At 42.4% G+C, this 26,275-nt stretch overlaps 1 protein-coding gene across 1 annotated transcript; it reads right to left on the reverse strand.

Moving 5' to 3' along the window:
• Nucleotides 1–364: 364 nt before the first annotated feature.
• Nucleotides 365–25,863, reverse strand: TM4SF4 (transmembrane 4 L six family member 4). The gene is made up of 5 exons (XM_042955421.1): nucleotides 25,393–25,863; nucleotides 24,338–24,427; nucleotides 12,813–12,949; nucleotides 4,771–4,960; nucleotides 365–956 (listed from the first exon to the last, which is right to left on the reverse strand). The coding sequence occupies exons 1-5, from the start codon at nucleotides 25,564–25,566 to the stop codon at nucleotides 939–941; spliced, it is 609 nt and encodes a 202-aa protein (XP_042811355.1). The 5' UTR covers nucleotides 25,567–25,863; the 3' UTR covers nucleotides 365–938.
• Between the last annotated feature and the right edge of the window lie 412 nt (nucleotides 25,864–26,275).

Consider the following 26,275-nt stretch of genomic DNA (forward strand, 5'->3'; position numbering starts at 1 on the left):
AAATTTCTTGGATGGTTGGTTGCCTTTCAGCAGTGCTTTTGCAGCTGGGGAAACTGAGACTTAAGAAATAACTTTCCCAGGATTCCCAAGCTGGTGTGGTGGAGATCAAATCAACAGAATGGATTTGACTGATGGTGCCTGATTCATAAAACCAAAGTTAATCTCGTAATATAACACATAGAATTAATAATACCTATTACCTTCATCCTGGTCATACGCTGACAAAATTATTACCCAAGTCAACTTTTCTAAAACATTGTTTTTGTTGGATCAAAAGAAGCCATTTGCAGAAAAGATGAAGAAAGTGTAGTATTCATTCAGTCTTCCCCCTCCTTCCCAAACACACACAATCTTTATTATATTACCTCTGAATTATGATTTAATTTAATATACATAAGAAAAATCAAAGACTAGACACAGGTGATTCAAATATGTTAGCCAAAAAGACACTAAATAAAATTATTTAGAATACATCAGTCATTCTGTTTTCCTCATAAATCTTGAAAACAAAAACTGGTCTTAGTTTCTCATTTTTAATGAGCTCCTCTCCTATGAATTATGTAAAACTTCCAGAGATATAAACAGCTCTATATACAAAGAAGCAGTGTGGCAGTACATGTGACTTTACATATCTTTCACTAGAAAAGAAAAATCATGAAAAATTTGCTTTGAACCTGTTCTTCAATTCTGAAAGGAAGCTAATTTGAAAGATTTGGAAACCTCACTGAAGTGGCCAAACTATTTTTTATTTGAAAGTAGCATAAACATCTAAGTTGAGCTAAGCCGTGAGCTAAGCTGTCTTGGAAAGTGGAAAGGATAGTTCCGCTGTCCCTAAACTTTGTCAGGGAAGCAGATGGGGAGTGCCAACCCCAGAAAGAAGAATGAGTTTAGTGTAACGTCCCAACTGCCGTCGAGTTAGAACAGCTCACCAAGGAGATTTAAACTGGTCCATCTCCCTAGAAGGTAGAAAAGTTAATTATGACATCATTCTTTTTTTGTTTTGTTTTTGCTTTCTTCTCTCCTCCCCTCCCCCCCCCCCCCCCCCACCTTCGTCCTGATTATTCCTACCAGGTATTAGTTACCTATTGAATATTTTCAATACTTTTCTGTTTCAGAGCTTTAATCTGTCGCTTACCTGTTTTTAGGTTATAAGAGATGAGGTTTCAATTTATTTTGTACCATTTATTATTATTTTTGAAAATGTTTGTTTATTTTTGAGACACAGAGAGAGAGAGAGAGAGAGAGAGAGAGAGAGAGCATGAGCGGGGGAGGGGCAGAGAGAGAGGGAGACACAGAATCCGAAGCAGGCTCCAGGCTCCAAGCTGTCAGCACAGAGCCCGACGCGGGGCTCGAACCCATGAACCGTGAGATCATGACCTGAGCCAAAGTTGGACGCTCAACTGACTGAGCCACCCAGGCTCCCCTGCATTGTTTAAAAAAATTTTTTTGATAAGAGGTGCAGAGAGCTTCAGTGAGTATCCAAAGCCACAACAAAGAAATAGAGGAGCCTGGATTTGAACCCAGGCAGGTTGATCCCAGAGACTGTGCCCCTTTCCTTGAAGCTGCACTGCCTCACCAATTTTCATATCTTAGTAAAGAACAATCAGTACAATGGCCTGAGCCTTCTGGCCGTTGATGTCGATGCATATTTATCACCCTGTGTTAGACTCAGCAACCTTAGGAAATAGGTTTAAAAACCGCATTTTGCAGACAAAGAAACAGTTGCGTGCAGCTGACTTTGCCAAGACTGTGCAGCTGGCATTCAACCCCGATCTCATAGCTTGTATTTAAGGCACGTTTCCATCTATTACCTCATTTAAGGACTGTGCCAGGCTCAGAAATCTCTCAATAAATACTTTCTGCTTGAACGGGTGGATCTGCACGCTTTCCGTAAAAGCTCGGCAAGAGGCAGTTGGGGTAACTAAGACTTGAGAAGTTAGGAAGCTTGCTGGGGTCACTCAGCTAGGAGGTTGTGGAACTAGGCCGTGAGCCCAAGTCCCCCCACAGTGGGACGCTGCAGGGGATGCTGACCAGCTGTACGAGAGGCAAGCTGCCAGCAAGAAAGGAATCCTCAGCAGACTGATCGTTAAAAAATGCAGCTCTCGTGTGCACTGAAATATCTGGTAGTGAAGGTTCTTCATGCCTGCAAATGACTTTCCAGTGGTTCAGAAAGAGAGAGCAAGCAAATATGAACAGTTTGTGGATCTAGGTGAAATTATACAGGTGTTCATTTTACTGTCCCTTTAAATTTTATGTACAGTTGAAGTTTTTCAAATAAAAAGTTGGAGAAGAAGGAAGGGAAAGGAAGGGAAGGGAAGGAAGGGAGGAAGGAAGGAAGGAAGGAAAGAAGGAAGGGAGAAAGAAGGAAGGAAGGAAGAAGGAATAGAGGAAGGGAGGGAGGAAGGAAGGAAAGAAGGAAGGAAGAGGGAAGGAAGGAAGGAAGGAAGAAGGAATAGAGGAAGGGAGGGAGGAAGGAAGGAAGGAAGGAAGGGAGGGAGAAGGGAGGGAGGGAGGGAGGGAGGCGTATTCAGGAGGTGTATATTCACCTTCTGATTCTCCGATTCACATGCACTGACAGCTATGGAGTCCATCTACTGTCTTTTGACTATCAAGTGATTTACTTGTTAAAATTGTTAAAATATAGTGTTTGTACAGATGACACTCACTGAAAAAAGTCAATGTACTGGCACCTATGGACATATTTTTTAAATTTACAGATAATCCTCAAATTTAATAAACTATTTTCTATTTAAAGGGCAGCTATATTTCTAATAAATCTTGCAATGAAAATTTGCTTCCTAATTAAATATATGATTCTCTTCTGTGTCAGAAAAGGAAATAATGAAAGTGTTTGAAATGAGATGATTTAGCAAGCATGAATTCATTTTGGATGACCCATAAGATTTAGATGCTCAATAGTCTTAACTTCTATCATAAAAATCATTTTGATGGATTACTCACTGGTAGTTTTCTTTTCTTCTCATTTGTGTTTAAAGACCAAAAAATTTAAATACAACATGATAGAACTGAAAATTTACAGAACAAAAGACCCAATACTCAGTGAAATTTATTTGTAATACATGCATTTTACAGTTAATTTGGGGGACCTTTTTATTTATATTTTGTATATTTTAAAATTTATGATTGTTAAACCTTTTTTTTGAATAATATAAGCTAGAAGGAAGGAAATAAGTTATTTCCTTCTTACCCATCATTTAATATTTGGGTTGGATTTCCTCTAGGTTTCTTTTCAATTCATAGTGTTTTTTTCTTATTTACATGGTTGTTTGTTTGTATACTTTTTTTTATCTAGCTTTTTTTATTTTTATCTTTTTTAAAGATTTTAGTTTTAAGTAATCTCTATACCCAGTGTGGGGCTTGAACCCACAATTCTTTAAGATCAAGAGTCACATGCCCTTCCAAACCAGCCAGGTGCCTCTGTATCTTGCTCTTTTTAAATAACACTATCTCATAAGCATTTTCAGTATTATTACAGTTTTAAAAATCTTTTTCAGGGAGGGTGAATAAAAACAATAACGAAGAAACTCTGAGAGGATATAGAAGAAATCAGGTAGAGACCGAGAGGAACTGGGTAGGTAGAAGACAGGGCAGGCTTTCCAACTGAATACCGCTGTATGTTTCTGACACACAGACTTAATTTTTGACCTGTGTACGTATAATGCTTGTTAGAAATTTAAAGAAAATTATTGGAAACATTTAAAATTTGGGCATAACTGGGGCGTCTGGCTGGCTTAGTCAGTTAAGCGTCAGACTCTTGTTTTCGGTTCAGGTCATGATCTCACAGTCTGTGAGTTTGAGCCCCGCATGGGGCTCTGTGCTGACAGTGTGGAGCTGGCTGGGGATTCTCCCTCTCCCTCTCTCTTTGCCCCTCCCCCACATGCATGTTCTGTCTCTCTCTTGAAATAAATAAATACACTTAAAAAAAAAGAATAAAATAAAATTTGGACATAATATTGTATTAAATAGATAGGTCACAGTTTATATTTATTTACATAGTTCCTCAATTATGGGACTCTCAAGTTCTGTTTAATTTTTCCTCATATGTCAGTTTGTGTTTTTAAATAATTCTGTGTGTGTTTGAACAATTGCCTGATCTGGTTTGGTCACTAGTTGAAATAATCACAGTCTTGAAGGCCATACGTTTATTTTTACTTTTTATATTGTTGATAATTTATAATCATACTTGGAGACTAAATCCTCAGTGATTTCCTTTTTTTCCCGCCCTGCGTGAGAACCACTTCTCTCTTCTATATCAGAAATCTCATCCAGTGTTAGGTTTTGCATTGGTATGTTCTGTTCTTTTCTGGGGAAAAGAAAATGCCCTGACGTGTGTTCCATGTATTTCTTGGCAACTTCCATCCACTGTCTAGATCTATTTAGGGAATAGTGAGAACGTTTTGGGCCAGACCATGACATGTTATTGACAATACATGTGTATGACAAATGCCCACTTCCTGGGGGTCTTCGTATAAATAATAATAAACATTATTGTAAACTTCTACATGTATTTAGAGTCCTCTGCCTCCAGGATTGTGGTCAACTGGGTCTGAGACTGAGAATTTTGGTCCACGTCAGCCTGGGTCAGCCACACAGTGTTACCACTCCCCTGAGCTGGTAGAGAGGGCTGCCTGGCCTTTCCAGCCTGGTTTTCTGCAGCTACTGCTGTCTCCACCCTCTCCCCATTAGTGCTGGTGGCCTACCCTGGCCTCCTGAGCATGCCAAGGAGAAAGGACCAGGACCTCAACTCACCCCACAACAGCTGCAACACTGGCAGTCTCCGCACAGGGTCCCCAGGAGGCCATTGACCACCTGGATGGCACAGAGAAGCATCTGGACTCCGCCTATGACCAGCAGGATGGAGAAGAGGGTCAGATGCCAGGGAACCACATCGGCAGGCTGCCGGCACTTGCTCCATAACGCCTCATCATTGAGGTAATCCCTGTCCAAAATATGGAGGAGAAAGGAGACATTTGTAAAACATATGCAATACGTTGGGCTACAAAGACACCATAATGATTTTTCTTTTGCAATACTTTCCATCCCAAACATAAGCTCCATAAGAGAAATGTCCCATAATGGAGCACCTGGATGGCTCAGTTGGTTGAGCATCTGATTCTTGATTTGGCTCAGGTCATGATCCCAGGGTCATTGGATCAAGCCCCACATTGGGCTCTGAGCTGAGCGTGGAGCCTGCTTATGATTCTCTCTCTCCCTCTGCCCCTCTCCCCCATTCACACACACACTCTATCTCTATTAAATTTAAAAAGAGAAAAAAGAAAAAAAAAGGAAACCTATCCCATAATAATAATTTTAAAAACAACACCTAACATTTTTATTAAATATATACTATGTGCCAGACTCTGCTCTAAATTTTGTACACATATCAACTCATTTTTTTCCGCATAGAAGCCTTATGAGAACCTTCTCATAGAAACCTAATGAGGAACCTTCCATTTCACAAATAAGGACATTGAGGCACAGAGAGGTTAAGTGGCTTACCCCTAGGTTGCATAGGTACTAAGTGACAGAGTGATTTTTGTGAGGGGACCAAAAGGATGGGTAAATCCAGTATCTATGAGGGGACTGGGAAAATGAAGATACCCTGGGAGTAGACTCTTACAAATGTTCATGGCCATTATCCTGCCAGTTGTTGTTAGGGACCATTTGGGCTTTTGACAAAATTATCTGTCAAGTCTAGTGGCCTTGTAAAGTACAGTCATGTCAAAAGGACACTTAAAGGGAAGAGCTTAATGTTTGAAGGCCTAATTCTAGCCAAATTGCGAATTTTGCTCAACTGTATTTTTGTTAACATGTAGGGATTCCGCATGCAAAAAGATTTAATTAATTAAAAGGAAGAAATAATCTGCTGCCTTAATACATAGTTTATAAAATTTTGAAACAGGAGAAACTGCAATATTTTATAAAAATATATATATTAGGAGTTTACTACAATATAAAGGGCATTGTGTCTTGAAGGAGAAATGGGAAACCTATTGTCTTTCAGACAAAAACAAGAGTAAAAGTGGATAAATGCTGTGGATTACTATAATTTTTTCTCACATTCTTAGGGCCACAAATTGGTCTCTACCTCTGCCTTTATGTATCCTCTATCCTTTCAAGGACTCCATGGGAAACTCCTTCTGGCTACTAAATTAACATCTACCTCCTGTTTCTGACAAATTCTCCAGTGCATCAGTGCTCATTTTAAATACATTCCATATTAAGATTTTCAAAAATCTTTGGAATGATGGCAGATACCCTGGAGTTTAATAGAGCACAAGGAATAAAGGAAAGAAGGAGCATTTTGCTCTTGATTTAAAAGTAAAACACTGCATTGTTTGGAGCATTGATTCACTTTTCCATAGCTGCTCATTAACTGTGTGACTTGTGTACTTATCTGTAAAGTGGAAATAATATCATTAAATTGTAGGGTTGTTGTGACAATTACCTGAACTACCACTAGTGACGTGCTTAGGACAGTGCCTAACATATAGTAAGTGCTCAGTAAACGCTAGTATTTTTATTATTTTACTTAACCTGAGCAGTGTGGTCTAAAGGAAAGAGCCTGGTATTTTGGATTGAGTTGAACCTGGTTTGAATCCAAGCATTCATCTTACTCTCTGTGTATTCCTCATACAAGTTACTCCCCCCCCCACCCCCATAGCATCAGTTCTTCATCTATAAAATGGGCTGAGAACAACCTCACAATTGTGAAGATTCACAAAGATCATGTACTGTATGTTATGTACCGTTGTGGAAAACTTCCTTTTATTAATTACTTGTAAACACTCAACTTTCTGTTCCGCATTTTTCGATGTAGTCCTGTCTATCTTTACAGTTTCCAAACTTGACTATAGAAAGTCGTGAAGACACAATATTTTCCAGGCACATTTTATAAAGAAAGGATTCTAAGATGAAGCAATTGGCAATCCTGAGTTTTTTCCCCTCTGCAAGAGTTTGTGCAGAGATGGGATGACAGCACCTCCTGGTGGTGAAATTGGTGCAATGCTCACGGGGGAGCCTTGGAAGTAAGGGTGGAGTTTGGGCACCTGGAGAAAGAAATCCTCTCAGTTCCACCCACCTCATCCCCCACAAACCACCATAAATACGCATTCCAGACCCTTCTTCTCTCCTCCCAGATTCTCAGGGCCTGAGGCTCCCCGAGATGTTGGCAATGATTGTTGTGGCCAACTCCCCAACCCCACGAGACAGTGGGCCCTAATTTTTTGTGGAGAAAATCATGTTTCCACATTCTGTGAAGCAAGGAGAGCTGAGGCAGTTTAAATCCACTTGACTGGAGTTTTAAAGCATCCCATTATTGTGAAGGGTATTTCCATCTGAGCTGTAGTAATCCCGCCATATCCGTATAGAAAGCCATGGGTTTCATGAGACTCACCTCTTGAAAGCAACAGAGGCAGCTGACGGAAAGAAGAGGGGCTCCTGAATGCTTTGCCTGGCCCACTCTGCCTGGCTTGTTCTGGGGTCACATCCCCTGGGACAAACTCCCCGATCCTCCTCCTGCCCTCAGCTGACGTTGGTAGCCCTTCTGTGCCTCCCAGCTTTCTGTGTTTCCTCTGGAAGAGCACCTAGGACCCTGTGCTATCACCGTCTGTCCATTTTCCTGTTTTTCTTTTCAGGGCTGTATGCCCATGTGGACAGAGACCGTGTCTCCTAACACCGTCCCCAGTTCCAGCACAGGGAGTGATCGATAAATAACGGCAACTGTCACGTACCGGTCCTGCCCACGTGCTTTACATCATCTTTCTGAATCCCACAAGGACGTGTTCTTTTACTTGAACGAGGCCTTGCATAGAGTATAGCCTCCACAAAACACTCACGGAACGAACGAACATATACACACAGATTAAGAGGTTGAGGCGAGTGAACGGAAGTGCCTGGATGTGGTCTTCGGTCTGTCTGACTCTGCAGCTAATGTTCTTAATCATTACACGAACTCCCTATGTTGAGTGATTATATCCCTTCGGTATATTTGAAATATGACTTATTTATTACATTTGATTTATACAACATATTTATAATAGCTTGTCAATTAAGGTTACCTGTACCATGATAAAGGGAATAGTCTCTTTGAGCCTTCATGTGACTGGATGAAAAGATAGGAATTAAATCACAAAATCATTATGAAAGCATAACGTTTCAGAAAGCTCTAATGCATAATCTGTTCACGGTAATGAGTTATATTCACAAAAAAGAATAATAAGGCTGAACGTTTAGCAAACAGCATGTGGCAGTAATTGTGCCAAAGGCTTTCTGTGCATCGCGTTCTTTCATTCTTGCCTGAATCTGTGACGTAGAGCATGCTGTTACCCCATCTGACAGAGGAAGAGCTGAGAGGTCAATGCACTGCCCAAGATGACCCCACTGGTATGTGGCAGGGGTGTGACTGGTCCCTAAGTCCAGTCAGGCGAAGAGCGAAGCTGCTTGACATCCATGAGTGTTTCGTGCTTCCTGAAAGCTGGAAAGCCCGGGGGGCAAGCCCGCATCCCCCTGTCAGTGTGGCTTTCAGCTCTAGGGAATGTGTTCAAGAGCAGCTTACGGGGTTCCTTGCTGATGAGCAATCTCTGAAGTACAAATGCAGATGGTCTAAACTGAAAGTCCAGGCAGAACATTTATTGTACTCACTTCTGTGTTTTGGTGTGAAAGAGCTCACCACACCTCACCTTCCCCAGGGAGCAGGCAGGGTTACAGCCAGACGGGGGAGTGCTGTGCTTGGCCAGGTCCCTTGTCCCTCCCCCACTGCTATCGTCCTTGGCCTTTCCTCTGGTTCTCCCTTCTGTGGCTGTCCCCATGCCTTGTGCCAGCTGCTTCCCTTTCAGCAGCTCAGGGTCAAGGGAGAGGTAGCCAATTGTCTTAGAAAGGAAGACCTTGGATGGGAGGAGGTCCTACTTCAAAGGAAGGCAAGAGGGTGTATCTCAAAATGTCCTAGGTTTCTTTTTCCTTCTAGGAGGCCTCTTTAGTATGGTTCTCATGACAGAGAAAGTTAACTGTCTTTGCTCTTTTAACAAGATTGCCAACAAACATTTCTGAGGGAAAAACAAACAAACAAACAAACAAACCCAACCCAGGCTATGTCCTATGGCATTGAGTAGCCCTGAATTTTGTGCCCCAAGCTGGAAATCTTGGAGTCCAACTCAATAACCTGCCCTCTATTTCCTCACACCTAATCCTGATGATTCCATCTCAGATCTCTGAAATCTGTGTCCTTTGGAGCCAAATTCCACTGCCTTGCTGGTGATAACCTTATCAGGATTATTACTCCAATCTCCGACTTTTGTCTCTTCTTACTGAGCATGTCTTCATCCTCCACATCACTGACATCACAATCGTCCTAGAAATCCCAGGTGGCGGTGGCATGTTCTGCTTGAAGTCTTCCGCTGGTCCCTGAGGTCCCAAAGTTCTGGCCTGTCAACCACGTCCCCAGGTGGTGTCCCCTTCTGTTCCTCTCCCCCACATTCACCCCGAGCTTCAGGCTTGCAGTGAACAGACATTCTCTGAGCATTCTCTGAGAGTTAATAATCCCACAAGTTTTCTGTCAGGATCAAATGAAACATGTGGGTGAAAGCACTTTGTTAACGGAAAAACACCAAGCCACCGAGGTTCGATTACTGTTATAAAAATTCAAGCTGAGCCCCTGCAGTCCGAGGGAAGGGTTGGAGCTGCTGTGGGAGATAAGGTCATAAAGGAATGTGAGTTCTTGCCTGAGAAGATAGGACACAGGATGTAGGAGACAATGGAATGCTGACAGGAGACTGCCAGGTGGCAGAGAGGATGCCATGTGACACATTCCACCTAGATCCCCCCCCTCCTGAGAGCCTTATCCTGTGCCAATCTTGGCATATTTCACGCCTTGTACAGAGAGAGGACTTGCACCTTCTGTGGGATTAAATTCCAAAGTCAGGGCGTGAGGAGAAAAAAACCAAACCAAACCACAAATAGTCAAAATCACTCTTAAATAGCCTATCGATCACCTGGAAAGCGTAGGCTACATAGTTTTGTAATAAACCCCTACACAGCGATATTTGATCCCATGATAGTTTGAAGCCACTATGCAGATATGGTGGCACTCAAACCTCTCTCCTGTCAAAGAATCATCAAAGCCTTACCATGAACAGAGGAGGGTGGAGAATTCTGAAATGTGCCTGCTTGCCTGCAAAGTTTATTCTGTTCTGTTTGTACTGTTAAACCTCTCTGATCTGATACAAGTTAATGAATGGGTTAGTTGTTGTGAGAAGATCCGGTACCATTTGTGAAAGCATCTATCACGGAGTAATGTGCAGTAAAGGGCTATGATGTGCATGAAAACTTGCTTCACCAGAAGGACAGAGGACTTTGAAAAGTGGTTTCCTGTCCTTCCCCCACGCTGGCATTTCCTGTAGTGGCCCACAGACCAGCTGTCACTCTCCTGACCTTGGGCATGGATCCCATTCCATCCCAAGCAGGGAGCGGGTGTGCCAGGGAGGGTGTTAGGGTCTAATGCTATTGTACTGCCTTCGGGCGTTACTGGGCAAGTGTGTTTCCTTTCTCCGTCCTTTGTTTTGGACATAGATTCATTCTAATTGATTTTGAGTTCGTCAAGGGTAGTATCATTCACATAACAGTAAATACAAAAGCGTGTTTAATACTGCGCTTCTGTTGTTGATGGAAATAATAGGAGAAGGGTCCTTAGAAGGAGACATAATCTGTAGTTTCATAAACTCTCAGGGGAAGAACCTCAGGAAATGGATCTGGTGTCTGATTTCTATGCGTAGGCTAACCCCACGGCAGCGGGGCCCCAGCAGTCCTCTGCAAGGTAAGGGGGCACAGTACAACCATTGCCTTTGGGAATCCCTGCATGTGATGTTTAGAGGCCTGTACTCCTGTTTAACTTTATTTTTTTAAAAGTTTTTTTAATGTTTATTTATTTTTGAGACAGAGACAGAGCATGAATGGGGGAGGGTCAGAGAGGGAGGGAGACACAGAAGCAGAAACAGGCTCCAGGCTCCTAGCTGTCAGCACAGAGCCTGACGCGGCGCTCGAACCCACGGACCGCGAGATCACGACCTGAGCCGAAGTCGGACACTTAACCGACTGAGCCGCCCAGGCGCCCCCTCCTGTTTAACTTTAGAAGGAGGGATGATACTTTACACGAAACTCTTGTGAGCTGTATCATAACAGAACCAGTACCCTCTGTCTCCTCATCTAAAGCCTGCTTTTGAAGTTCTTTAGACTCTCGTTGTAAATGAACATGTAGAGTTAATAAATTGTTGTCCTACAGATTTCTTTAGGCACGGTCCCATCGTCCATTGTAGGGGCACCTCACAACCACATTTCCTGACCACCTAGATGTGTCAGTCACTGTGCCAGGTGGTAATGAACAAAGCAGAAATGGTCCAAGCCCTCCTGGAGGTCAGAGGCTGGTGCAGCACTGTCTCATAGACCGTCTGTGACAGTGGTAATGTCCTGTATCGGTGAGGGTCAATGCAGTTGCAACTAGACACATGTGGCTGCTGATACTTGAAATACTGATAGTGTGATTGAGGAATTTTAACTTTATTTCATTTGAATGAATTTAAGTTTGAACAGCTACATATGGCTACTGTCTACTGTGGTGCACGGTATAGTCTATGGGCAGAAGGGTGTGTAGTCTAAAGACACTAGAACTCAAGGGCGCCTGGGTGGCTTAGCCGGTTAAGTGTCTGACTTCAGCTCAGGTCATGATCTCACGATTCATGAGTTCGAGCCCACATTGGGCTCTGTGGAGCCTGGAACCAACTTTAGATTCTGTGTTTGCCCCTCTCCAGATCACGTTCTATCTCCCTCAAAAATAAACAAACTTTAAAGAAATTTTTTTTTTTTTTAAAGATACTAGAACTCAAAAGTTGGAAGGTAGGAGTTTGAGCCCTGCCTCTGCCCTTAACCAGCTGTGCGACTTTGAGCAAGCCAAAATTATTAAGCCTGCCTTGGCAGGGTATAACTACCGCTTGCGGTTGTTGTGGGGATTAAATTATAAATTTGTTGTGGGGGGGGGGGGACGTTCTTTATCAGCTACAGAGTTCCATGACAACATGCAGTGTTATTTTAACCAGTTCTATTAAGTCTCGTGAAGAATCTACAATATTCTCAATGTCATTTTCCATAAATTTGCGCCTGAAAAGATAGTCTACTCATAGACGATCTAGGGAGCCTTTGAGCCCTGTTAGTGAGTAATCATTCTCGTTTTCTATGATAAGATTTTCAATGGGAGCCACCACTTTCTGTTAATTAATATTATTAGTTGCCTCATGTCGCTGCTCATAAATGTCGGGGTGTCAGTAATGACACTGCAAATCTCCTTCTCTCAGGCCAGCTGAAGCACCCCCTCTTGGTTATTTCTCCTGGTGTCTGTCAAAAGAGCAATTAAAAGGGCCCCTGGGTGGCTCAACTGGTTAAGCGTCCAACTTTGGCTCAGGTCATGATCTCATGGTTCGTGGGTTCGAGCCCCGCATCGGGCTCTGTGCTAACAGCTCAGAGCCTAGAGCCTGCTTCTGATTCTGTGTCTCTCTCTTTGCCTCTTCCCTTCTCACACTCTGTCCCTCTCTGTCTCTCAAAAATAAATAAACATTAAAAAAAAAAAGAAAGAGCAATTAGAGTGAGATCTTGGGCAAGTTCACTCCACCCCCTCTCCAGCTCTGCTTCAGAGGAGCAACATGCCCGACACTAGTCAAATGAAGGTGACAGGACCTATGCAGGGTCTCCCTTGGGCCATTTACCTGCCTTGTGGGGACACGTGGACATCATAGGGTGCACCTTACCCATCGTGGAAGGGATAGCCCCACGTGCTATTGTCCATGAGACATTTAGGACCCCTGTTGATTGAGATGGCTGAGATGACAAATGAGTATCCAGCACCCAAGAATCCAATCACAGCAAATATTGTGGAGGTGAACATCTGAAAGAGAAGGAGAGAGATAGGCGGGTTCTTAAGGTGTTCCAGAGGTTACCCCCAGCACACCTAACCAACCAGTCTGTCGTTGAGCATAGTGTCTCCAGGGAAGTTACGGGGTAAGAGCCAGTCTTCACAGTAGGTGGGAACTGTGGTGTCTCCTAGAATGAATTTTGGTATCTTTTTTCCCCTTCTTCCCCCCATTCCCATATCTTTCTTTACCTATTCATTGATGATTGAAGTGCTAGTTATGGTTGATACCTTTGAACCATGGTTTTTAACCTTGTTAAGAATAGAATCTCCTCCTGATCTTTCTCTTTCTCAGGACTAATATGAAAGGCTGTCTATTACAGAATCAAAGAATCTTAGAATTGGAAGTGATCTTAAAAGTCTTCTGGTCTGGAGTGCCTAGTTGGCATGAAATGGGCATGATAAGGCCTGCCTACAAGGTCTGTTGTGAAAGGTAGACATGACAACTTAAGTTAAATGTCAGGTACTCCCCTTCTCCCTTCTGTGTATTACTAACAATCTTATCACAGAATATAGTTGGCCAGGGGGCGGGGCAGGGATGGGTTTGGGGGTGGAGAGGACCTGATAGTGCCTGGACAATTGGAATCTATGTAATAATGGAGTTCCACTTTAGCTGGTGTTTGTTTTCATATCATATGTGAATGTATTTTTGGTGCAACTATCCAAGACTGACCTCTGCCCCATGTGCCTTATAAAGTCTTATCAGACTTCCTATGTCAAACTAACCATCCTCTCTTTCATCTCTTACCCCAGTACCCTGGACTATATAAACTTCTCTCATGGCACAGTGCCCACAAGACATTTATGCATAGCTTTTTATGTCCGTCTTCCCCAACCGGAACATAAGCTCCTTGCCGTCATGGACAATGAGTTATTTGAAGATAGGTAGGACATTGCTTTACCCTGGCCATCATGTATTTGGTTTTTCTTCTTCCCACCTTTTCAAAGGCACCAAATAACTACTTGTTGGATGTTTTCAAAGACTATGGTTTCATGTTACTCATTATTTGACATTTTCCCTTTGAGTTTTGTGTCTAGGGTAGCCAAAATCCATTCTCACCATTAGTAACATTACTGAACATAATCTAGGTAAGAAGTAAATGAAAATTTTGTTCAATTTATCGAGTTAGAACAGGCCATCTCTTTTCCAAAGGATATCTAGGTGAACAATTTTGGAGATTTCTGGATTATATGAAGTTAAATAGGCTTCACTCCTGTTTTACTTCTAAAAATCTTTGTGATACGCTGAAGTCAGTGAACCTCCAGGAAGGGGATATACTATGTATGCTGGAATATAAACAAAATTATTAGCTCCCAAGTTATCACTGATAAGTGAGGAAATTGCCTCAGAGTTGAGTCCTTATTTTGTCTATCAGACAATTGGGCACTTTCTCAAATACTTTATTTTGAACAACCAAGTACCGCATGGGGGAAGACATTGGTCAGAAACAACCCAAGTAATTTTAGCTGAGAGAATTGTATAAAAATTTTTTTCTGGGGGAGAGAAAAACAATTTTTTTTTCTGAACACTGATGTATTAATTATTCTAGGAAAGTTGGCCTCGCAATTTCTAGTTCTGAATGTTACAGTTAACAAACCTTTTAAAGGGCATTCTAAATGAGCATACGTAGTGTTGACAGTTGTGGGGATCGTTAACATACACCTGAAAGAGAGGTGTTCAAATACTGTCTTTGTCTGACGTGAATTGCTATTGGTGACTGAGTGAAATTTCCCCTGACCAGCATCATACATGGCTACAAAAATGTTGTATCCAAACTTAAATGGAAGGGAAGATGTGCTGTGGGAAACTCTTGATGGCTCAAAAGGTATCTGTAGTAGTAGCAAAGACCTGGTGTCAAAAAAGCAATAATACGTTTAAAAATAAATGAGTGGGGGAAAGACTTATTTCAAAATCAATGTATTAAAATTTTATAGAATGTGATTAAAGTATGTGCCCATAATTCAACGTTTGTATATTAATGTCAGTCAAAGAGCTTAAAAAATTTTTTTAAATGTTTATTTACTTAGAGAGAGAGAGAGAGAGAGAGAGAGAGCCTGAGCGGGAGAGAAACAGAGAGAGAGGGGGACACAGAATCTGAAGCAGGCTCCAGGCGAGCTGTCAGCAGGGCTTGAACCCACGAACTGTGTGATCATGACCTGAGCTGAAGTCAGATACTCAACCAACTGAGCCACCCAGGCACTCCTCGAAGAGCTTTTTAAAAAACTTCTTTATGGGAAAATAAAAGATGGTTTGATATGCAGTTTAGCCTTATATTTGGGTGTATATGGTGATTTGCAGAGTTTCCTGGTCTCATTGGAACCTATAACTTTTTTTCCATGAGTTCTTATAAGAACACCTTTTGGAAAATGCTGCTTCAATTCTTAGTGACAGTTTATCTGCCTAGTTCTCTGTCTCTGGGCCAACAAAATTGCTGGTCAGTTAGACACAGCTGATGTAACTCTAGGAATGGCCAGAACATTCTAGTACAGCAATTAAAAACTTATGCTCAGGGCAGTTTCTTCTCGTTACCTTTTTTCAATTCAGAGTGAGGCTCTGAATGGTCTGAAAACATTTGTTGACAGTGCAGTTCTTTGTGATGGATTGGGTTGTCTCAATGAAAAGCAGATTCTGTGAAGAAAAGGTCTCTTAAAGGTATCTTAAAACTGGTTAAAAGTCTTCAAAAGCCAGGATTTCCACTAAATCAATGGTTAAATACGCTTATAATTAATTTTTGTACCAAAGATCCCAAAAACCATTTAATGCAATCATCTCGCCTTTTAGCGAATAAAAATAGCTCCATTCAGTGAGAACCTTAGATGCCTTATCTCATTTAATCCAGGGTTGAACTAAAACAACCCAGGGTTTCAACATCTGCTGATGAGTAGTGAGAGGAGAAGTCTGACTCGCTATTCCTGCTGTGTGAGCTGAGTAAAGGATTTTAGATAGCACTCCTGGAACATTTTAGCAGGCAAATATTTAAAGATGCAGAAAGTGAGTACAAATGCACACGTTCTTCATGTTAGGCAAGTCTGAGTAAATGAAAAACCAGGTTAGTAAAAAATATCAGTTAGATGGTATTTCTCTTTGCAAGCAGTCTCCATCGTAAGCACCTCTATACCAGTACTGTCCAGTGAATTGTAATGAGAGCCACATATGTAATTGAACACTTTCCAGTAACTACCATTTAAAAACTAAAAACAAAAACAAACCAAGACAAACAAAAAAACCACCAGTGAGAATAATGTTAATAATATGTTCTCTTTAACTCAACATATTCAAAAACTATTATTTCAACATATAATCAATATGAAAATTACTAATGAGATACTTTACAGTTTTTGTAGTAATTCTGTGAAATCTGGTGTGTATTTTATACGTATGCTACACCTTAATTTAGATCAGCCACATTCCACTGCTCAATAACCCCATGTGAACAATGGCTGTCCTATATTGGACAGTATAGTCTAGAATATTTGAAAAACTGATCTTTGGTAGCAAAAGTTTAAAAGACGTATGGATATAGTGTGCACTGAATTTATGATTATGGGTACTCTTAGGGAGGAGGGAAATATGATAGAAGAGAGGAGCACAGTGACTCCCAACTGAATCAATAATATTTTACTTCTTGATAAAACTATCTGAAGAAAATGCAGCATCAGGTTACAACCTCAGAAATCTACTGGTGGCATGGTCTGATTTTGTATCCAAATTTGAAACACTTCCCGTTAAAATAAAGAAACAACCCAAACTGATTTTTCATCACTTTTCCAAATCGGATGAACCATATGAAGCAAGGTATACTTTTTTTTAACTTTAAAAAAAAATAAAAAAATTTTAAAGTCTGTTTGTTTTGAGGGAGAGGGAGAGACAGAGAGCGAGCATGAGTGGGGGAGGGGCAGAGAGGGAGAGAGAGAATTCCAAGCAGGCTCCTGCACCATCAACACAGAGTCCAATTCGAGGCTTGAACTCACGAACTGTGAGATCATGACCTGAGCTGAAATCAGGAGTTGAATGCTTAACTGACTTAGCCACCCAGGTGCCCCAAAGCAGGGTAAACTTTATGTCTTTGCTTTAAGTAATTTCGCATTCAGAAGTCTTTAAAAAATTATCAAACTCACTACTCAGAGATATTATCAGTCTTAAAACCACTAACTTTTAGTTATGTTAAAGATAACTATATCATGAGTTTCATGGTAAAAAATTTTTCATATTAAAAGAAAAGTTATTAAGCTCAAGTTGAATACACGAGGGTAGACATTCTAAATTGTTGTTAAAGTAAACAGGCACGGTGGGGGTACTTGGGTGGCTCAGTTGGTTAAATGTTGGTTGGACTCTTGATCTTTGATCTGAGCTCAGGTCATGATCTCATGGTCGCAAGATCTAGCCCAGCCCTGTGTTTGGCTCTGTGCTAAGTTTGGAGCCTGCCTGGGATTCTCTCTCTCCCTCTCTTGCCCCCACCTGCTCACGCACGTGTGGTCTCTCTCTTTCACTCAAAATAAATAAATAAACATTTAAAAAAAATAGGCAAAAGGCCTGGAAATATCTATGGAAGGAGACACAAAATTGGGAACAGAGGTAACCTCTAGAGAGAGGAGTTGCCAGACTTTTGAGTCAGGAATGTGAGACTCCCTTTGTAGGTTTTGTACTATGCCGATGCTTTCCCTAGTCAAAATGAATAAATAGTAAAGAGAGGCACCACTGTGCAGTGGTCAAGGGCGTGGGTTACAGACATATTGATTTGGGTCTGAGTCTTGGTTCTCTCCTTTATGACCTTGGGAAGTTAGTCTTTCTAAGACCTCCATTTCCTCTTCCATAAGATAAGGCTCAAAAATAAGTACCTGCTCAGGGAGATCATTATGAAAGATAGGCTAATTGATAGTAAATAGGAAATCAAAAGTACACATCTCCACAGGATCAGATAACCTTCAAGTGGGGTAGGCTATTAGATAATGCCCAGTACTTCACTGATAGGATACCTAGAAATCTTTTTTGTCCTACTTCTCTTTTTTTAAAGTTTATTTATTTATTTTTTGACAGAGGGAGGGAGAGAGAGAGAGAGAGAGAGAGCACGTGGGAGCATAAGTGTGGGAGGGGCACAGAGAGAAAGGGAGACACAGAATCTGAAGCAGGCTCCAGGCTCTGATCTGTCAGCACATAGCCTGACACGGGGCTTGAATTCAGGAACTGTGAGATCATGACCTGAGCCAAAGTTGGATGCTCAATCGACTAAGCCACCCAGGCGCCCCTCTTTTGCCTACTTCTGAGTTTTGGATTATTTCCTATGACATTAATAAGCACTTGATAAATGTCATTATTATATTGTAATGTTTTTATTACCATATCCTGACACACTTTACTTTCCACAAATACCGAGAGCATCACGCTTGGCAGAAAAATAACAGGCCAACTCTAAGAACGCACGTTCTGTTCACATTGTTAAAGAAATGTGTTTAAGTATATGCTGTAAACACTTCCCTTGAAAAAGAAGATAAACATGCCCTATGATGAAATGCCCTCGAATTCACCATCTGTCAGCTTTAAAACCTTCCTCTCCGGCAGGCTCTGGAGGCAGAGGACATGGGATTGGACCCCAGCTCTGCTGCTGCCCATGGTGTGTTCTTGGCCAGTTGTGTACCTAGGTTGGCTGAACCCGATGGAGGAACCACTGGGGCCTGGGAAGGGAAGAGGAAAATGGGTGGCTTGGGGACAGCGTTTAGAGACTTGAGTAGTAGCAACGTGTTGCGGAAACATCACTGATGGGCATGAAGGTTCCTCCTTAACAATTATTCTGAGATATATAGAGATGACCTGATGTATTTTTTCCCCTTTAGGATGTTAACGTTCTATGTTTTCTGCTTCATCACACTTGGGAAGTGGGGGAGGGCTGGCGGGGTGGAGTGTGATGAACAGAAACTTAACTTGAACGCACCTCTGTTTCCTTAGTTATAAAACAGGGGGTTTAATGCCAAACTCAAAGAGTTAGTGTGAGAATTGAATCCGATAAAGTATAGAAATCACCTGAAATCCCTCCTGAGCATTCATTTGCTTCACTCATTCAACAACCATTTGTGTCCTCCCTACCCAGCCACCTGCTGCTCCTCTCCCTTCCTGGGCACACGGATGCTTGCAACATCTTCCCCCATCCTTGTAGCGTCCTTAGGAAGGGACATGTGTGCATTATCTCTTTCACAGCAGAGGATTTTGAAGCATAAAAAACATTTAGTTTTTTATTTCTTCTTTCAAGATATTCTTCATATTTTATTTCTTCTTTCAAGATGATCTATTATTTCAAAAGAACTGTCTTTTTTTACAATTTTTTAAATGTTTATTTATTTTTGAGAGAGAGAGACAGAGTGTGAGTGGGGAAAGGGCAGAGAGAGAGGGAGACACAGAATCGGAAGCAGGCTCCAGGCTCTGACCGGTCAGCACAGAGCCCGACGCGGGGTTTGAATCCATGAGCTGTGAAATCATGACCTGAGCCGAAGTTGGCTGGTCAACGGACTGAGCCACCCAGTCGCCCCAAAAGAACTGTCTTTCTTAAATTCCCCTCACACTGGCTGTCACACCAAGGAATGCAGAGGTAAAAGAGTCAGTGCTTTTGGCCTCAGGAAATGTTCCCTTCAGAAGTGCTCACACAGGAGGTGTCCCTAGGGGGCACTGGTGAGCCAGGCACTGCAGAAGTGCTGACTCCACATTGAATCGACTAATTTCAGAAGTAATCAAGATCCTCCTTGGAGACATGTCAGTCAACCATCTGGCCCTGCCTGTGGGTGGGGTGGGCCTTTATCTACCTGATATGCGTTGAGGATGCCGAAATGTTGGCCTGCCCCTAATATCTCCTTTATCAATCTACCCTTCAGTCCCATTATTAGATACTCCTTTGAGTCAAGGCCAAGGTCTTCAAAAGGCTGTTATCTTTTTTTTTTTTTTTTAACATTTATTTATTTTTGAGACAGAGAGAGACAGAGCATGAATGGGGGAGGGTCAGAGAGAGAGGGAGACACAGAATCTGAAACAGGCTCCAGGCTCTGAGCTGTCAGCACAGAGCCCGACGCGGGGCTTGAACTCACCGACCGCGAGATCATGACCTGAGCCGAAGTCGGGACACTTAACCGACTGAGCCACCCAAGCATACCCAAAAGGCTGTTATTAAAGCACAGACTTAACATGAATGAGTGGATAAAATTAAAAGAGATCCTAGGGACTCTGAGAGATCTTTTTTTTTTTTTTTTTTTTTTAAAGGATTAGTGTGCCGGAGACCCTGACCAGCCACAGATAAAGTGCTGGGAGGCCACTGAGAACCTCTTGTAGGGGAGGAAGGGGGTGGAGACCCAAAAGTAAATCCCCCATCTGGGTTTTCAGAGCCCACCTCAGAAGCCACCTTCCTCTCATAGTTTTTGCCCTAGGGCTCACTTTTCTCAACTTAATTTATTAAAAAAAAATTTTTTTAATATTTATTTATTCTTGAAAGACAAAGATACAGAGTGCAAGTGGGGGGGGGGAGGGGTAGAGAGAGAGGGAGACACAGAATCCGAAGCAGGCTCCAGGCTCTGAGCTGTCAGCACAGAGCCCAAAAAGGAGCTTGAACTCACGAACTATGAGATCATGACCCGAGCCAAAGTCAGAGGCTTAACCGATTGAATTAAGCCACAGCTTAATTTATTTAAAAGAGTGCAGCCCCCAAGTCTGGGCTTCAAGTTTGCTTGGCCTCAGAGGAGAGCTGGCCTCCATTTTCTGGTTTCACCATGAAATATTGGTTAGGTGATCTCAAGATTTTTTCCAGCTCATTGTCTTGCTTTATCTCTACAACCACCATATCCTGCTTCTACTATCTATTGATTATCCTGGTTTTACAGCCAGGGAAGGGGAAGAGAATGATGCAGTGACTTCTGAAAAGTATTCCAGAAAGACTTTAGCAAGGCAGAGAGGACAGAGAGGCCAGGAAACAAATGAGAGCAAGACTGTGGAAACAGCGACAGGATTTAGCCCCATAGCCCTTGGCCTAATTTGTTTCCATCTCATAGGACTTTGTACCTAGCTGGATTTCTTTTTTTTTTTTTTTAACATTTATTTATTTTTGAGACAGAGAGAGAGCATGAACAGGGGAGGGTCAGGGAAAGAGGGAGACACAGAATCTGAAACAGGCTCCAGGCTCTGAGCTGTCAGCACAGAGCCCGACGCGGGGCTCAAACCCACGGACCGCAAGATCATGACCTGAGCCGAAGTCAGACGCTTAACCGACTGAGCCACCCAGGCGCCCCTATACCTAGCTGGATTTCTTAAACAGTGTTCTGCAGAAGCCTAGTGTCCCTTAAACGTCTGGCGGGGAATGCTGTGAGCCTTTGGAAAAATAATTTGAATCTTCAGCATTATAGTACTAATCCAAGTATGCTGCAGCCTTTTCCTTTTTGTCTGACAAAATGTTTTAGATTCCTTTCTTTAAAAATGATTATTGCTTGGTGCTCCAGAGCCTGAGAACATGAAGGAAACAGAGCTCTGAAACAGAGGCATGAACTCAAGAACCCTTGGAGGACCCTATAGGAAACACTCCGCCATGCCCACTGTAGGCCATCATTGTGTCAAAATGCAGGCCCACAAGTATCAGGTTCATTCATCTTTTTATTTTTTGAAAAAGAAGTAGGATATCTAAATACTTCCGTAGTATCTCTATTTTCAAAAGCTGGCAACTGATTAAGAACCAAAACAAAAGAAAAAAAAAAAGAAAAAGGAATTTTGCTGGCCACCTAGAGGGTGGCTGTCCCTGCATCCCTGGTCCAAGGTGGCTGTGGTGGGTTGTCTTGGTTGACAGTCTGGCAGAGCTGGTCCTTTGCTGGGCACTGCCCTTGTGGACTATCGGCCAGTCATTTGGAGGAGTCATCCTCAACCCACACCAAGGGCAGATCCTTCGTGGGTGGGGGAGTCGGTTGGGGAGCTCAGACAGACAACCTGAATTGGGCAGACCAAATGTTTCAGGTTTTATTAATGCAACTGTGCTTGTAAAAATATGACTTTTCTCCCTTTCTTTTGGACTTCGCTTAAGTCTATTTAAAAAACAAGGTTCGCACAATACTTTGAATATTATTTCACTTTTCACTGTGGTTATATATAAACCTAAAAACAAAAAGTAAACAAACAAAACCCTTGTTTTGATACTGGGTAATCTTCAGCCTTCTACTCAATACCAGAGAATGAGCTGTTAGGTTTCTAAGCAATGACTCTTTTTTAATTTTCATCCAGTTTCTTAATTGCCAGTTCTTTTTCAAATTCTCATCTTCAGCTTATTCTCCAAAAATCCACAAGGTATAACAGGATTACATTCAAAGGGCAAATGAGTTACATAATTCTTCATTTCCCTTATAATTAATTATATAAAAACATACATGTGTAAAACACATGTTATACAACTATATCAAATAAATCATGGTTAATTTTTACATCTCTTTGTAAATGATGATTTTAAATGTTATAATAATCAATGCCAAAAAAAAATGATCCGTGCTTACTTGGGACTCATGATGGTGTTTAGAAGGTAAGAACATTCTCTTTGAATGATCTTTGCACGCAGAAAACCGTAACTGTATGCACAGTATACCAGCCTCAGCCCTTCATATGTGCTCAGTGAATATTTTTTGATTAAGTAAAAGAGCAAATAATAATGGGGAAGAAATGTTAGAAAAGATTCTATTTGGGAACAGATGGCTATACCTTTTCCTTTAAGAAGTTAAGTTAAGCTTGAGTAATTCATCATTTGGGGTTCATGAGCCTGTTAGAAGGACAGTTGAACTTCAGGGGGACAACGAGGGCAGGAACAGTCCTGACTCATCAGCCAGACAGTAATTCCAGTTTGACCTTCTTTGTTTTTGCCATATCAGTGTACCCGTGCTCTTAATATTTTTCTTTAAGACAACTCTCTGTTGCATTCATTTATATCACCACTAGGAGTGAAGAGCTAGAAACATTAGCAAAGACAGTGCAGTAGTTTCGAACTTTTAGTTCTTGTTGCTTGTGTTCCTGGAGCCTGAAACTTATTCCCCCTTTGTTTTTTGCTTTTTAAAGTTTATTTGTTTATCTTGAGAGAAAGAGGAAGTGTGCATGAGAGAGAGTGGGGGAGGGGCAGAGAGAGAGAATCTCAAGCAGGCTCTGCACTGTCAGCGCAGAGCCTGACGTGGGGCTAGATATCACGAACTGTGAGATCATGACCTGAGCCGAAGTCAAGAGTCAGACGCTTAACTGACTGAGCCACCCAGGCGCCCGTTTGTTCTCCCTTTGTTAAAAAGGGGGATTATGAGGGTTTGGGATGGCAAAGACCTCTTTCCAATCAAAATTGAATATTCTCTTGATAAAATCAAAAGGACTGAAGGAGAATTGACAAGGGAATAACTTTCTATGCTATTGAAAGATACAGCCCACCTGACTGCCAGCAGAGCCTGTCCCATACTTGGGAAACTCTGATCTAGTTCAATATCTTCATTGTACAGATGAGCAAAGGGAGGCAGAGGGCAGTACAGTGACTCGTCCAGGTGCAGGGATGGGACCCAACCCCACTTCCCAGGCTGGAGTGGTGATGCCTAATCTCTCTAGCTCACCTACTGAAAGATGCTTGACTGCACGAAACAAGAAAGGAAACAGAAGTCCTGAGTCAACAACGTCTGGGTGGAAGTGGGGAAGTACTGGGCACTGAGGCAGTGAAACTGGCAGCAGTGTAGATGGGGAATTTAGAGGGCTGTTGGGGAGGGGCTGTTATCAGCCCTTATGCTGCCCCAACTCCCTTTACAGATGAGACAATGCAGGCCAGAGAAGGGAAAAGACTTGCCCACGGTCTCAGGCCTCTCAGTGGCAGAGGGGAGACTTACAGCCCCCATTCCTGCCTTCCATGCCTGCCATTCTTTTTTTTTTTATAAGTCTATTCATTTATTTTGGGGGGGGGGGTGCAGAGAGAGGGAGAGAAAGAATCCCAAGCACTCTCCACATTGTCAGCATGGAGCCTGTCTCAGGGCTTGATCCCATGAACTGTGAGATCATGACCTGAGCCGAAACCAAGAGTCAGATACCTAACTGACTGAGCCACCCAGGCACCTGCATTCTTTATATGGCCCCACTCCAGTTATCTAGCTGTGACATCCCTGCCTCTTTACAAAATCTAAAATGATACTCATATCCTATAAGTATCGGGGCTTTTTAGTGTTTAAAATTGCATTATTATTGTTATTTTGCACCAGCAAGAAATCCCTATTTAGGTATGTGCCAGCTGCCTCCAGAGTCCTGCCTGGGGCTGGTGATTCATCCCCATCCCCACCATGCCAAGCACAAGAAGACAGTGCACCCTGGACTCATTCTGGCAGCCGCCTTCTGGGTTAACTTACCGCGAAGCGCTTCCCACAGCTCTCGTTGCCGCAGCATCCACAGCAGTCATTGTTCTTCAGGCCCAAGAACACCAGCGCAGGGAAAATCATCTGTCAGCAAGAGAAGCACCTCAGACTGGGTCTGACATGAGAAATGGGAGCCTGTGCCTGCCTGGCTGTGAGTGGAGCTATGTCCGTGATGTGGGACTCAGGGGCTAAAAGGGTATGGCAAGAACTTACAGAGCATGGCTGGTGCAGTAGATGGAGTATTAACTGAGTATTACTGAGTGTCTAGTTTCCATGAGGCCTAATTGCAGCTTCAGTGAGGCAAGACTTCAGGACCTGACGCCCTGAGTTTCCATTTACATGGTAGGTTAGGATAGCGATAAGAAACTTGTCTGCAGTCGTTATGAAAAGTGAGTCTAGTCTCTCTCTCTCTTTCTAAATTGGAGGTTCCCATCCTCTACTGGAAACAAGGGGTAAATGTATCATTAGTGAATGAGTGGAAGAGGAATCCACCAACACCTGCTTCTTTTGGTGGTTTTCAGTCAATCAGTTTGACAGAAAGTGTGTGTCTACAACCCCCAGCACTATCTTGTTAGCATATAGAAATCAGCCTGGGCGGCTCAGGTCATGATTTCACGGTTCATGAGTTTGAGCCCTGCGCCTGGCTCTGTGCTGACAGCTCAGAGCCTGGAGCCTGCTTCAGATTCTCTGTCTCCCTCTCTCTCTGCCCCTCCCCAACTCGTGCTCTGTTTCTGTCTCTCAAAACTAAATAAACATTGAAAAAAAATTTTTTTTAAATATAGAAATTTGGCAGCCCTCAGTCTGGTTCGTGGAATTCAATTGACCCATGAGAACTGCCAGCCCAATCTTGGGAATTCATTACTTATTAAATTTAGTGGACACGCTCTCGTCAGGTCCTAATGGAGAAGGGAAATCATTAAGACACTGACTTTTCATCATGCAATGCTTGGGCGTTTGTTAGCAATGAAATATCTTCTTGTTCAAAAGTACCCAATTTTAAAAGGATTCGACAGAATTCTCTGGGGGGATTTTAAGGCTTCCCTACTCACCAAGACCCCGCTTCCTAATATTCCTCCGAAAAACCAGACCTCTTCAGAAAGGTGGTCGTTATTGTCTATCACTTTTCCTCCAGGGAAGAATAACAGGATGTTAGCCAGGAAGCCAAACAAGGCGAGGGGGATGAGGGTGCCCCCCAGGCACTTGGCGCAGCCCCCCGTGCACATATTGGGGAAGCACAATACAGGTCTGCGATACAAGGCTCTTCAGCGCTGCCTTCACGGGGTCTCTTCAAAGTTATCAGCCAGAGCGTCCTTGTAAATGTCCCCAGTTCAATCCGTGTTTTGGAGCTGAGAGCCAAATCAGCCTGTGAGCTGTGTCCTTGGAGTTGCTTCTGCTTCTCAGATGTAGCACACCCTTGATGACGATGGACATTTATATATTCTCCCTGACCTGAAGTCCTTTTTTTTTTCCTGCACTCCATAAATGAGATTATGCGCAGAGCAATAATTTTGCCATGGAGACCAATAACCTCTGTTAATAATCCACCAACACAGGCAAGACACTCACATTGTTGCAATCGAACACAGGGCTGGAACAAACAGCATTTAGAATTTGTGCACCTTTAATCTGTCAATGTCACTACCCAGATAAGGAAATATTTCCCCCAGGCTCTTCGTAATCACTGTATAATTGAGTTGCATCCTAAAATCATGTCTCACAAGTACTTAATGGTCTACAGTGTATGTCTTTTTGTTTCCACTGAAAGCCTGGAATGCAAAAGAATTATCCAAAAGAGCTTCTGTTTTCCTCAATACGAAAATAACAATTTGATGGCCTCATTGGGTATCACTGGGCCCGGACCTACAAAAATTTTTTAAAGGATAAAATCAGAATGATTATTATTTTTTTCAAGTTTGTTTATTTATTTGTAGC

This window comes from Panthera leo, chromosome C2, assembly GCF_018350215.1.
Source record: "Panthera leo isolate Ple1 chromosome C2, P.leo_Ple1_pat1.1, whole genome shotgun sequence".
Lineage (NCBI taxonomy): Eukaryota > Metazoa > Chordata > Mammalia > Carnivora > Felidae > Panthera > Panthera leo.

Bases quoted from the DNA above. Each gene is read 5' to 3' on its own strand.
- TM4SF4 (XM_042955421.1), bottom strand. From the start codon at position 25,566: ATGTGCACGGGGGGCTGCGCCAAGTGCCTGGGGGGCACCCTCATCCCC. The intron at 12,950-24,337 runs GTAAGTTAACCC...CTTCTCTTTCAG, and splicing joins GCTGTGGGAAGCGCTTCGCG to ATGTTCACCTCCACAATATT. The intron at 4,961-12,812 runs GTAAGGTGCACC...TATTTTGGACAG, and splicing joins GGCTATCCCTTCCACGATGG to GGATTACCTCAATGATGAGG.